At 42.3% G+C, this 13958-nt stretch overlaps 1 protein-coding gene across 1 annotated transcript in view; it reads right to left on the minus strand.

Moving 5' to 3' along the window:
- LOC127586662 (zinc finger CW-type PWWP domain protein 1-like) overlaps positions 1-13958 on the minus strand; it is a 78098-nt gene that overhangs the window by 9038 nt on the left and 55102 nt on the right. The window contains exons 15-16 of the mRNA XM_052044778.1: positions 13379-13446; positions 9142-9276 (exon numbers count right to left, since the gene is read on the minus strand). Coding sequence (XP_051900738.1) covers positions 9211-9276; positions 13379-13446 — 134 coding nt within the window. The 3' untranslated portion in view covers positions 9142-9210. The remainder of the gene's footprint in view (positions 1-9141; positions 9277-13378; positions 13447-13958) is intronic.

A 13958-nucleotide genomic window follows, 5' to 3' on the forward strand; every position in this document is an offset into this window, starting at 1 on the left:
CAGAATCCCCTCCAATAACTTTCCCACCACTGACGTTAGGCTCACTGGCCTACAGCTTCCTGGCTTGTACTCGCAGCCCTTCTTAAGTAAAGGCACAACATTAACAATCTGAAGGATTGTTAATCTGAAGTCTTCCGGTACCCCACCCATGGCTGAAGATGATGCAAATGCAACTGGATCCTCGACTTCCTCATCGGGAGACCACAGTCAGTACTGTTCAGTGATAACATCTCCTCCTCGCTGACAATCAACACAGAAGCACCTCAAGGATGTGTGCTTAGCCCACTGCTCTACTCTCTCTATACTCATGACTGTGTGGCTAAGCACAGCTCAAACGCCATTTATAAATTCGCAGACGACACCACTGTTGTTGGTAAAATCTCAGATGGTGACGAGGAGACGTACAGGAGTGAGATAGATTAGCTGGTTGAATGGTGTCGCAACTACAACCTCGCACTCAGTGTCAGCAAGACCAAGGAACTGACTGTGGACTTCAGCAAGGGGAAGTCAGGAAAATACGCACCAGTCCTCATCGAGGGGTCAGCAGTGGAAAGGGTGAGCAGCTTTAAGTTCCTGGGTGTCAACATCTCCGAGGATCTGTCCTGGGCCCAACACATTGATGCAATCACAAAGAAGGCACACCAGTGGCTCTACTTCATTAGGAGTTTGAGGAGATTTAGTGCGTCACCAAAGACTTTTGCAAATTTCTATAGATGTACAATGGAGAGTATTCTGACTGGTTGCATCACAGCCTGGTATGGAGGCTCCAATGCACAGGATCGCAAGAGGCTGCAGGGGGTTGTAGACTCAGCCAGTTCCATCATGGGCACAACCCTCCTCAGCATCGAGGACAACTTCAAGAGGTTAAGGACCCTCACTGTCCGGGACATGCCCTCTTCTCATTACTACCATCAGGGAGGAGGTACAGGAGCCTGAAGACCCACACTCAGTGATTCAGGAACAGCTTCTTCCCCTCCGTCATCAGATTTTTGAACGTACATGAACCCATGAACACTATCTCATTGTTCCTTTTTTTTTGCACCAGTTATTTATTTTGTAATTTATAGTTTTTTATGGTCTTTGCACTGTACTGCTGCCACAAAGCAACAAATTTCACATCATATAAGACAGTGATAATAAATCTGATTCTGAAATATCTCTGCCAGGGCCACTGCAATTTCTTCCCTAGTTTCCCCCAATGTCCTATGATATACTTGATCAGGCCCTGGGGATTTATCCACCTTAAAATGGCTGAAGACTGCCAGCACCTCCTCTGTTGTAATGTGGATATGTTCCAATACATCACTTCATTTCTCTTAATTCCTTGGCTTCCACAACCACCTCCATGGCTTGTGTGATACTGCAAAAGCTTAATATCCATGTTCGTACCACCAATGGAGTTAGTTCAGCTGGGGGTGGATGGTGGGTGAGCTGGAAGTATGCTGATTCAGGTGGTGAGATGGAATAATGCTTTCCATTACATTTGAAAGGTTACTGGATGAAAACAGACAGCGAACCTGCTGCTAATTGGCCTGTTGCTGTTTAGACATCGTGCCCTATGCCACATGGAGCAGACTAGAGTACCTGAAACATAACATATGAAATAGAAGCAGGAATAACCCACACAGCCTCTCATGTCAGATATGCCATTCAATTAGATCTTGGTGGTACTGTGCCTCGTCCATTTTCCCACCAAGCCCATTTCCTTGATTTCTTTTGTCTCCAAACATATGCCAATCTCAGCTATTAACATACTCAATGACTAAACATTGCATAGCATACTTCAAGGATTTATAAATCTGAGTAAAGAAATTTCTCCTCAGCTTTGTCCTAAAGGACCAACAGAACTATAACCCTGATTTCTAGACTGTCCTGTACTGTCCGAGGAAAGAACTTTCAATATCCATTCTATCAATAGGTCATTGAATGTCGCATTAAAATAACCTCATATTCTTCTAAATTTCAGCCAGTTTAAACCAATCTAAACAACCTCTTCTTAGAAGGCAAGGCTCTCCCCCATGCCTGAGCAATAGGCAGTGTGAGGGTTACTTTTGTGGATGACCACAAGATTCAACATCCAAACTGAAGAAGGTTATTATGGTAAGAAAGTTGAATCCCCTACATCCTTTCCATGATTTTTACTCTTCTACTGAAGGCCATGAAATTGTATTTCATATGCCAAATCACACATTAACCTGAGGAAGATCACACTAGCAATCATTTCCAGGTGAAATTGTGCCCACTGAGAAATTGATGCAAGCATTTCTATCTGTCTTTCACCTTGGCACAACTGACGTCTTCCTGGCAGTGACTGAGCATTTAATAATATCACACTGCAAACCTCCGCCCTTGCCAGCATAAATTGGATCTCTTGGGTGCAACCTATGACCTTTGTTGACCGCTCACAGTACAACTAGGAGTACTTCATTTGTGTCTATTTAGGACAATCAGACATCAGGTGAACTGACTGGCAGCTTCAGAACTAACTGTAGACTGCTAAATTTTCAAAAGTTCACAGAGTATGCTTAAACTAACATGGAACATCTTTTTTTCAGCATTTACCTACTGAGTTACTAATTTAATTGGTGCCTCAGTGGTGACAGAGCTGACAGCATTCCATTAACAGCCTTTCTAGCTGAGGCTTGGCAGAGTCTGTAGCAAAGCCAGCAGCTGCCACAATGGTGTTAAGTATTTCTGCAAAATGAAAGATATTATTTGCCTTAAATGAGAGTACATTTCAACACCATGAATACGTTCAGAGTCACTAATAACATAAATAACATAAAGTAAGTATTAAAAATCATAACATTTGTTTAACAAATTGCACACATTGGTCTTTCCTATTTCATTTCCTTATACGTATCACAATGTCACAGACTCCCATATGGCTGCAGTCAGGCTGTTCCCTTTCCTTTTGAGTGCATACAGATATCCTTGATGACCTAAGGAAGCTCCTGTCCAAGCTGGGCTGGCTTCATACTGCTGCCTATGGTCAACTGAAGAAGCAGAATGGGACACCTGGCCCTGGATTGTAGTTGAGCACGCTGCTTGAGAGGATGTGATGTCCAGTGACTTGCTCTTGTAAGAAGGAATGTCAATGGCCTGAACCTGCACATCAGGCGTCCTCTCAGAGACAATGGTACAACATTCTGCTGGCTCACAGACCATTCCAACATTGTTGTAACCTTCAGACCTGCAGCTGAACTGGCTGACAGACCACTGGTCACTATCTAGGCCCTGAAATCTTTACTCATTTTCTTAGTGTCAATCTGAGTAGTATGCTACTCACCATGAAGAGAATTGTGAGTGGTGGGGGAACGATGGGTATGTCTCTACTCCTATAGAACAACCACCAGTTCCTCTCTGCTCCTGTAGGAGAGCAGTCTGTTCATCCATGGCATCTACTGTTTCATGTGAGAAGTCTGTTCTCATGTGACACCTCTTTGTTCGTGGAGAATGGCAAGTTGCTCGGGTGTAGTGCCTCTTTGATCCTGTAGAACTGTGAGCCTGCTCACAGGTAGTAACCTTGTGCCAATTAAGAAGAGCAATCTGCTCAAGAATGGCATCTTCCTGCTCAAGGAGAACAACAATCTGTTCACAAGTGGCATTTCTCTACTGAAAGAGGACATCAAGCTGCTCCCTGGTGATATGTTGTTATTCCTTTATAGCTTCAAAGATGCTTCTATGTGGCGGAGACGAGACCTCTAGCAAGATCATGGGTGAGACTGCAGAACAACAGCAGACTTCATGTAGCCTCTGTCTGTGCCTCCATAGGAACTGTTAACTGAACCAGCAGGCTCTGTCAGAGGATATTCGCTGATACCCTGTAAATAAATGTATACGACATCCACACTGGAGGTCATGTTGTCTGCATAATCTCCTCCAAGAGCTTGGAAAAAGGCTTCTCTGTGCACTGAGTCACCTGCTACAATTGATGAGACAGACCTGACAGCTCGCTGACCATCTTACTGTGAATCTGCATCAAATTTGTCATGAAAGCATCCAATTAGTGGCCCTCGTTCAGCCTCCTGAGGCAGTATGGATACATGAACCATCCCCCCAGATTCTCTCCTGCACCAGATTCCTACGATTTGTGCCAGAGTGCAGGAAGCTAATATCTGGTGTACCCCTATGTGAAACACATACCTCTGATCTGCTCTGTTCATCCTTCACTGTCCTAATCTCTGAGGTGGTGTTGTGGAGGTTAACTAACGCTCTATGCTTGTCACTAATATCATCCCTCTCCTCCTTTCCTTCTTCCTCTGTTCCCTCCTATGTTCTCTCCGGCTCTTCCCACCCATCTTCTCCTGTTCAGAGAGAAGGGAACATGTGGCCTATGTCTAGACCTTGCAACAACAAAAAGTACATATGCTTTTAATCTGCTACCAAACACCTTAATGGTGATGCAACTACACAGATGGTAAATGAGAATGTCTAATGATCCTCAAATCAAGAGGGATGTTGTGATCACAATGAAACGTTGCTAGAGAGTATATCTGGAAGACTGCATATCATACGTGCCTCAATAATAGTTTGGGGTTGGTGGCCCCTTTGCCCACAAGACACAGAATGGCCTCTTCTATGCGGGTCAAGTACAGCACCTTTAATGTCCCTCATCCTGTGTAGGTGGCTTCTTCTATACCTTGTTGTCTTTGCCTAAGTGGTGCAGATGGAAGGACACATCACCTTTTCATTAATTTGGAGGCTCGACCTCTGACTAAACATAAAACAGTGCTGCAAAGGAATAGGCCCTTCGGCCCACCATGTCTATGCCAACTATGCCAATTTAACTAATCCCATCTGTCTGCACAAGGCCCGCTTCCTTCTATTTCCTTCCTGTTCACGTGCCTGTCCAAATGCCTCTTAAACGTTACTATCGTATTTGCTTCCACCACCTCCTTTGGCAGCAGACTCCAGGCATCTACCACTCTCTGTGTAAACCAACTTATCGTAAATCTCCTTTAAACTTTCCCTCTCACCCCTTAAAGCAATGCCCTCTAGTATTTGAGATTTTCACCCTGGGAAAAAGACTGACCATCTACCCTATCTATGCCTCTCATAATTATATACACTTCTATCAGATCTCCCTTCAGCCTCCGACGCTCCAGAGAAAACAACCCAAGTTTATCAAATCTCTTCTTCTAGTTAATACTCTCCAATCCAGGCAACTTTCTGGTGAACCTCTTTGGCACCCTCTCCAAAGCCTCCACATCCTTCCTGTAATGTGGTGACCAGAACTGCACGCGATACTCCAAATGTGGCCTAACCGAGGTTTTATACAGCTACAACGTGACTTCCCTATTTTTGTACTCAACACCCCGAACGATGAAGGCCAGTATGCAATATGCCTTCTTTACCACCCTATCTACTTGCACTGCCATTTTCAGGGAGCCATGGACTTGGACTCCCAAGATCCCTCAATGTTCCTGATGGTCCTGCTATTTACTGTATAATTTCCTCTTACATTTGACCTCCCAAAGTGCAACACCTCACACTTATCTGGATTAAATTCCATCTGTCATTTCTCTGACCACACTGGTCTATATCCTGCTGATCCAGTCTCAGTCCTGATACAGGGTTTCGACCCAAAACATTGACCCACAGATGCTGCTTAACCCGCTGAGTTCCTCCAGCAGATTGTTTGTTGCTCCAGATTCCAGCATCTGCAGTCTCCTGTGTCTCTAAACCCTGCTGTATCCCTTGATACATTCCTGCACGTCCACAGCTCTGCCAATTTTCATGTTGTCTGCAAACTTACTAATCAGCTCACTTACATTTTCATCCAAATCATTTACATTTATCATAAATGACAGAGGTCCCAACACTGATCCTTAAGGAACACTACTGGTCACAGAACTCCAGTCAAAATAACACCCCTCCACCACTACCCTCTGTCTTCTATAGGCAAGCCAATTTTGAATCCAATCTACCAAGACTCCATGGATCTATGTGCCTTAATCTTCTGGATCAGCCTTCTACAAGGAACCTTGTCGAAAGCTTTAGTTAAGTCCATGTAGACAAAATCCACTGAATAACAATGCACACAGTTACCAACTGCACAAATAGTTTTTGATTGAAAAAGTAATATATAGAAAATAGATATGATGAGCTACACGACAAGATTTCTAGTCCACTGCTCTCTTCTCACCCATATGAAGTGACAGAATGATCAACAAGACCACCTTACAAGGACTTGGCCACGTCACAGCAAGAGTTTGATATAACTGGGTTCCTCATAGTGGGGAGTTCTGGCATCAGGAATGGTTCCTCATGATGTGCAACTGCCTCCCTGTGGGAAATACCAAGAAACTCGGGCTGCTTCCGAGCAGGGTCCCTTCACCGAGGGATCCAAGGAGGCTGAGATCACATCACAGAAAGAAAAGAATTCTATCAACATGTGTGTAATGTGATTGTGCTGACTGTATGTTCACTTGCTGAGAGTTAAGTTCTGGGAAGTCGTTGCATACAATGGAGAGGGTGTCACTACCACAAGACCTATCTGATAAGAGTTTCTTAGCAAATTCCCTGCTCTTTGAATCTTTGGGTACAAACTACATGAACATCACTATTCAAATACATTTTGTTATATCTTTTAAGTATCTACTCCTTTTCAGTCCACCTTTTCAGCATTATAGTGTTATCACAATGGAAGTGATAATGGATTTCCATCCACCTGCTAAGTAAGACGCAGAAAAGAAAATTCATATCTAAACATAACTAGGTCAAGAGTAAACCAAAGATGAAGTAGACCACTTTGAAACCTAATTAAAATAATAACAATTTGAAATTATTGTCAAATGACAGCATTACTTTCTGTTTATGGTTTCTGTTGAATGTGTTAAAATTAGGGTTTGAATCTTTTCAGTTTTAACTAAAAAGCACTCCAATTTGTAAAATTATTCTTTTTAGCAAATTAACTCTGCCACTAAATTTACATTTTCATTTGTTTTGCTTTCAGGATGTCACATGTAGATATCAAATACACATGGACTGCTGAAGGATCTCAATTGTCTGTGGCATTGTGAAATGTGACAGTATGGCAGTGGTGGAGCAGAGCTGAAGAGTCAACGTGTGGGCGGAAAAGGGGCAAAAGACAAAAGGTTTTTGTTATTAAGTGAAAGAAAGTGAAGATTTTGTTGAGGCATTAATCAAGCTGAAGCCTGAGTAAGTCTGCATTTGTTATTATTATCCATTTCAGTTGAATAGAGCTTTACTGTTCATCCATCTCTTGGATTTTTCTTCAATAACCAACATATACTACCCTTGTTCCAAAAGGGGTATAAGGACATACCTGGCAACTACAGGTCAGTCAGTTTAATCTTGGTTGTGAGGAAGTTTTTACAAATAATAATCAGAGAAAACATTAATAGATACTTGGATAACATTGACCTGATAAAGGAAAGCCAGAACAATTTGCTAATGCCAATTTGAGTCACAGAGCAATACAGTATGGATATAGGCCCTTCGGCCCAGCCAGTCCATGCCAACCACAGTGCCCTCCTAGCTAGTCCCAACTTCCTGCATTCAGCCCATATCCCTCTAAGCCCCACCCCTCCAAGTAGCTATCCAAATGCTTCTTAAATGATACTACTGTACCTGCCTCAACCATTTCCTCTGGCCCCTCAGGTCCCTTTTAAATCTTTCCCCTCTCACCCTAAATTTATGCCCCTAGTTTTGGATACCCCTAAGCTGAGGAAAAGACCGTTACTGTCCACCTTATCTATGCCTCTCATAATTTTAAACATTTATAATAAGGTCACCCCTCATTCTCCTACATTCCAAGGAATAAAGACCTAGCCTGGCTAACCTCTCCTTTTAACTCAGGTATCCTAGTCCTGGCAACTAGAATTGAATACTTTGAATGCCTAGAAGGTATTCATTGAATACCTTGAATGAATTTTTTGGTGAAGTCATAGCAAAAGCTGATGAAAGGCCTGCAGTAGATATTGTCTGCATGAATTTTCAGAGGGTACTGTATATGATATAATGCCAATGGCCAAGTTGTACGCAGGGTAAATTTCAAAATTTGTTAATTTGTTGAATACACAAAGCCTGGAAACAGTGAGGAGGATAATAATAGATTGTAAGAAGACATAGATTGGTTGGCTGAACGGGCAAAGTGTGGAGATGAAAGTTCAATACATAGAAGTGCAAAATGATAGACTTTGGCAGAAGGAATGAGGAGAAACAGTGTAGATTAAATGGCATGGCTTCAAAACACATGCAGAAACAAAAGAAGATGTTGTTCACATGAAAAATGCTAGTCTCACCAACATTAGGGATGGAACCTTTTATGCACTGGAGCACATCTTCACTGGAAGGGGAAGGGAAAATCTCCATTTGAGGTTTACCTCATTCAAGAAATGAAGCAGCCTAATGCAACAAGACCGAGGAAAGTGGCAAAACATATTGAGAGTGTAGTTAATAAAGCAGATGGGATCCTGAGATTCAGAAATAAAGGCAAAGGGTACAAAAGTAAGAAGGTTGGACGACACAGTGGTGCAGCTAATAAAGCTGATGCCTCATGATTCCAGCTACCCTGTTCAATCATGTCATCCAGTGCTCTTTAGTTGAGTTAGCATGTTCTCCCTGTGACCCTGTGGATTTCCCCTGGCTGCTGGACAATAGCTTTTATACTCTGAAAGAGTCAGGATCTGGAATTCACCGCCTGCTTGGATAATGGAAACTGAATAAATCAGTGTCTTCAAAAGAGAATCAAATTGAGAAAGAATAAATTACAGGGTTATGGGAAAAGAGTAGGGGATTAGAACTAGCAGGATTACTCTACAAGAAGCCAGCATGCATTTGATGGGCCGAATGGCTTCTACTATACTATGAAATAAATGATTTTGACAAACAATAATAAAAATTGGATAAAATCACTCCAAAAAATAAGAGATCAAAAATTAAAGTGTTACGACTATACTATGAAATAAATGATTTCGACAAACAGTAATAAAAATTGGAAAAACTCACTCAAAAAAATAAAGAGATCAAAAATTAAAGTGTCAGGAACACAGTGAGGTTTCTGGCGGATTCCCTGCAGAAATACCAAAGATATTCAGTCGATTTATATTTGCACCACACTCAATGCTTTACTCGGGCTGCAGCTCCGCAAAATTCAACCCCTGTTTATCTGACCTTTCCTGGTGCTGTTTCTTTTCAAAGTGGGGTCTCTAAATCGCTTGGGCCGAGTGAGAAGTTCCTTCTTCACCATCCGTACTGGAGATTCTTGCTTCCTTCGCCGCTTTGAGTCGCCATCAATTCGGTCCACGTCTATATTTTAAAACAGAGTTATCATTAGTTTGAGTGGTTACTGTTTTTATAATCAGTCAAATTGGTAAATTAGTTTATTATTGTCAGATATACGAGGCACAGTGAAAAACTTTGTTTTGCATGCCATCCATACAGATCATTTCATTACATCAGTACATTGAGGTAGAATGATTATAATAGAAGTAATGAGTAGATCTGTAAAGAGAAGCTTGCAACAAGTCACCACGTTCCAGAACATGGACCCCAGGTTACTACTTTTGCCAGGCACTTTTACACGTATTGAGGAAGGATACTCCCCTCCCATCTTAACATGGTGTAGGGTGAAATTCAACTTGATGGTGATGCAAAATGGCCACTGGCATTTATCAAATGTCCTACCCAGTTCCTGGTGATTACAATGGCATCAGATATCACAAGATGTACAAGTGGTGGCAGATGCGTCCCAGTACCACCAACACATGGGGCAGTACAGTGGTGCAGTGGGTAGAGACACTGCCTCACAGTGCCAGAGACCCAGGTTCAGTCCTGACCTCCAGCGCTGTCTGTGTGGAATTTTCATGTTCTCCCTGTGGCTGTGTGGGTTTCCTCCAGGTGGTCCGGTTTCCTCCCACATCCCGAAGATGAGCAGGATGATAGCTTAATTAGCCACTGCAAAATTGCCCCTCATGTGTAGGTGAATGGTAGAATCTGGGGGGAGTTGATGAGAATGTGGGGAGAATAAGAAAAGGGGACTAATGTAGGATTAGTGCAAATGGGTACTTGATGATCACAATGGACTCGGTGGGCCGAAGGACCTGTTTTCGTGCTGCATCTCTCTATGACCACCGACTATCATTTCAGGTCTCTGCTCTTATCCACGTGACCAGTTCACAGAGTCATAGAATCATACAGCAGGGAAAAGGTTCCCTTGTGTGCTTGAGGAATTTCGTTTTCTTGTACATCAGCATTTTGGTCTTTCCATGGGTATCTGTGTTAGGAAAAGTATGACCAGAAAAGTTGCTTCCAGCTGACTGCTAGGCAATAGAACTGAAGCAAGCAAATAAAGAGGGAAAGGAAGAAAACTGACTTTAAAATGTACCACTGTGGAAACTTGATTCAATTAAATACTTCTGAAGCAGAGCCATTGTTGTAACGTAAGAAATATACACAGTAGGATCCCACAAACAGCAATGTAATAATCACCAGATAATCTACTGCAGTGACGTTGGTTGAGATAAATATTTGCAAGGACACCAGAGGGAAAATTCCTGCACTGATTAATGTCATGGGATCTTTTACATTGACCTGAGGGGAAAATGCATGAGCTTAATGTCTCATCTGAAAGAAGACAACTCTGACAGTGCAGTGGTATCTTTATAATACACTGAAGTGTATGCCAAGATTGCACGCTCAAGATACTGGAGTGAAGTAACAGACACTAATAACCCCCATGAGAATGGTTTCTCCACTATTTCCCTTTCTCTCTGATTCTTGCCAGACTCACTCACTGGATCACAGAACTGCAGCACCTACACAGCTTTATGCCTTGTGTTTATGCTACTAAATCAGTCATTTGAATCTAGCTACAATGATAGAGCTGGATTTAACAGCGTAAATAGCGGAGAGTGTTGGAGAGGTCTTCAAACTAAAGATGTGCCAATATTGGGATATTTCCAGACCGCTCTTAAATTCCCCTTAATCAGTATTTTCAGTTTTATCTTGCATTTTTTTAACTCTTTTTGACCCTTGGTTGCACCGCACACTGGTGCCCTTGGCACATCAGCTAGATTTTTCAACATGTATAAAACTCAGTACTTCCCTTTTTCCTTTCTGCCTTTCTGCTGATGAGTTCCAGCCGCAATAGGCACCCTGTTTGCACTATCCTATAAATATAAATTATATTTTGTAAATTAAAAAGGAGTTGAAATGTGCATTAATACATGACGTTCCATGTTATAGCTAGTTTTTTCTTAATTATGTCTTATGGAGAGAATACAACAATATTAGTCACAAATAGGAAGGAATGAAGTGACAAGAGAGGCCTGCGCCAGAACTTACTTTGTGGAACCATAAGCAGCAAGTCTTTAAAACTGCATAGGGGAAATAAGTATTTAAATGATATAGGATCACTCAGAAACCCAGGGTACCAAAGTACTCATAGGGCAGAGAATGTCTCCTGTTATCTCCCATCTTATCTCCTGTTCCATCTGTCATCACACAATCTGACTTCTCAACAAGGTAAAAACAACATTAAAATTCCTTATTTTTTGGTCATCCTCAGGTCCCCATTTTGTGCATTTTGCTGTCTGTTTTAAAAGAACTTTATTTACAACAGTTAAATTAAAATACCACCCTTGTTGTACTGGATTCATTCCAGCCCACTTTTCCTAGAAGCCCACCATTGAGCCTGTGGATACCACATGTTCCCTCTTTGGGAACTTAAAGCACAGGTGAACCCTTAGAAGAGGGGCAGGTAGTCAGCACAAATGGACCATTCAAAGGCCCGCTATAGCTCCAGGAATAGCCCCCTGGACCAAAGCACTCACCCTATGACTGGGTGCCCAAAGATCTGGTTGAAGTACTGCCACAACTTGAGGACCAGCCCTTTAAAATAATCAAAGTGGGGCTGCAACCCCTTGCATTCCACATATATATGGAGCACAGACACCTCTTTAAGACAGCGGAAATAGCAAAAAACCTGGGAATCTGGGAATCAGCTTAAAAACCTTCTGCAAGGCACCGTTCTGTGCAGGACTCTCTGCTCCAGGTCTCCAGTGTAAAGGGGAAGGACTCCCACACAGAGAAACCTCCACTGGGGACACCCTTTATCACCAGTAGAACAGACCGCCACAGTGTGTTCAGATGTTAGATGAGGGTGAAGAAGTGGAGAACAACATGCTCAGAAAATGCCCCCATGCAATTTGAAATGGCATCGAAGGCATTTCCGAGGGAATGTTCAAGTTGTGTGACTGGCACCCGAGGAAGCTTTCAAGGCCTGGGTCTGATGAACAAGTAGAACCAAACAAGAGGGTAGCTCATTCAGAATTGTCCCACATCCCTGAGCCATCTTAACACCCATTGTGGCAGGACTGCCAGAGGCTTTGACCATGAGCTTCAGTGGCATGCAGTTCGTTCCTCCAACATCTGGTCCATCTCTATGTCCAGCCAGAGTGCCTCCTCCCCCAGTGGCTAAACACAGGGACTGTTGAAACTTTTACAACTTTCAGACATGATGAATAAACCTGGATGACTTTTCATCACTCCCCTTCAAAGATTCAAACTCATCCAAAACTCTTCTGTCTTATACTATATATTAATTTACACCAAGTTTTGTTCAGTTACTCTTCCTGTGTTTGTTGATCTGCACCCACTCTGAGTCTGGCGGTTTAAGTTCTCACCTTTGTCTATAAACCTTCCATGGCCTCACTTCTCCCTTTCTTTGGAACCTTCCCCAGCTCTCAAAGGTCCCTGCGCTCTGCCAATTCTGACTTCTAGTGCAAGACTTATTACCTCTGTTCCACTGCTGGCAGTAGAGCTGGCAGTTCCCTCAGCCCTGGGATCTGCAAGTCTCTCCATAATCTTTCACCACTCCTTCAAATAAGTTTTGATTACTTGTCCTTATGATTTCTTACAAAGAATTTTCGACCTGAGCTATGAACTCGGTTTCTCATTCCACAGATTCTGCCTGAGCTGATGAGTGTTTCCAGCATTTTCTGTTTTAACTTCTGATGTATCTTTATGTTGCTTCGTAACAAGTTGTTTCTGCTGATGCTGCTTGGGTTGATCTACCGTGTTAAAGGTGCTACATCAAAGCAAATTGTTGTTGCATTCAGCCACATATCACACACACTCACAAACACATGTTTTCCAGCAAAGATTCATTAAGCATAGCCAAAGATAAATATGCTGGAGCAAGAAACAGTCTGCTGGAGGAACTCAGCGGGTTGAGCAGCATCTGTAGAGGGAAAGGAACTGTTGACATTTCAGGCCGAAATCCTGCATTATGAATATTCTGGCCCAGAGATGCTGGGATCTAGCTACAATATTCAAACAGCTGTCTTCATAGAGGTATCTTAGCATAGACCAGCGACATTCTTTGTCTGGACATTTTGCTGAAACCTACCTCATTCCAATCATCTTCGACTTTCCTGGATTTGGATCGTTTTGTTTCCTTGACATTACAAGGAGCTTCTATGGAAAAAAATAATGGTTTCAGTGGTGGTGACTTATGACATGTAAATTTAGAGAAAGTATAATCATGTTCAGACTACAGAATAAGCCAATCAGAGTCTTGCGCCCAATTTTGATCACCAAATCACGGAAAGACAGACAGTCTAGACTTTGATTCCCAGTGTCTTGTGTTAGTTATAAGGAAAGATTGGTCATACTTGAGCGTCAGTTCTCCTTGTATGCAATTATCTGTGATCCTTTTCCCAACTCAATGAATCAGTAGATGAATTATCTATCCTATAAATAGCTAAATAAAGTGTTCTGCAAACAGGCTTATATTCCATATTTCACGGAAAAGCTGGTGACATTTGGGGTAAAAATTCTTCTGATCATATTCCTGTCACATTTTAAACATGTTGCTATAAATAGTGAATGGAGGCATTATTGGCGATGATTTGCTATCGGAAGAAGTTTTATCCTATTATGATCAGTTTATATTCCAAAAAAATTCCATGGTCCAACTTACTGGATAT

This window comes from Pristis pectinata, chromosome 37, assembly GCF_009764475.1.
Source record: "Pristis pectinata isolate sPriPec2 chromosome 37, sPriPec2.1.pri, whole genome shotgun sequence".
NCBI classification, from domain to species: Eukaryota; Metazoa; Chordata; class Chondrichthyes; order Rhinopristiformes; family Pristidae; genus Pristis; species Pristis pectinata.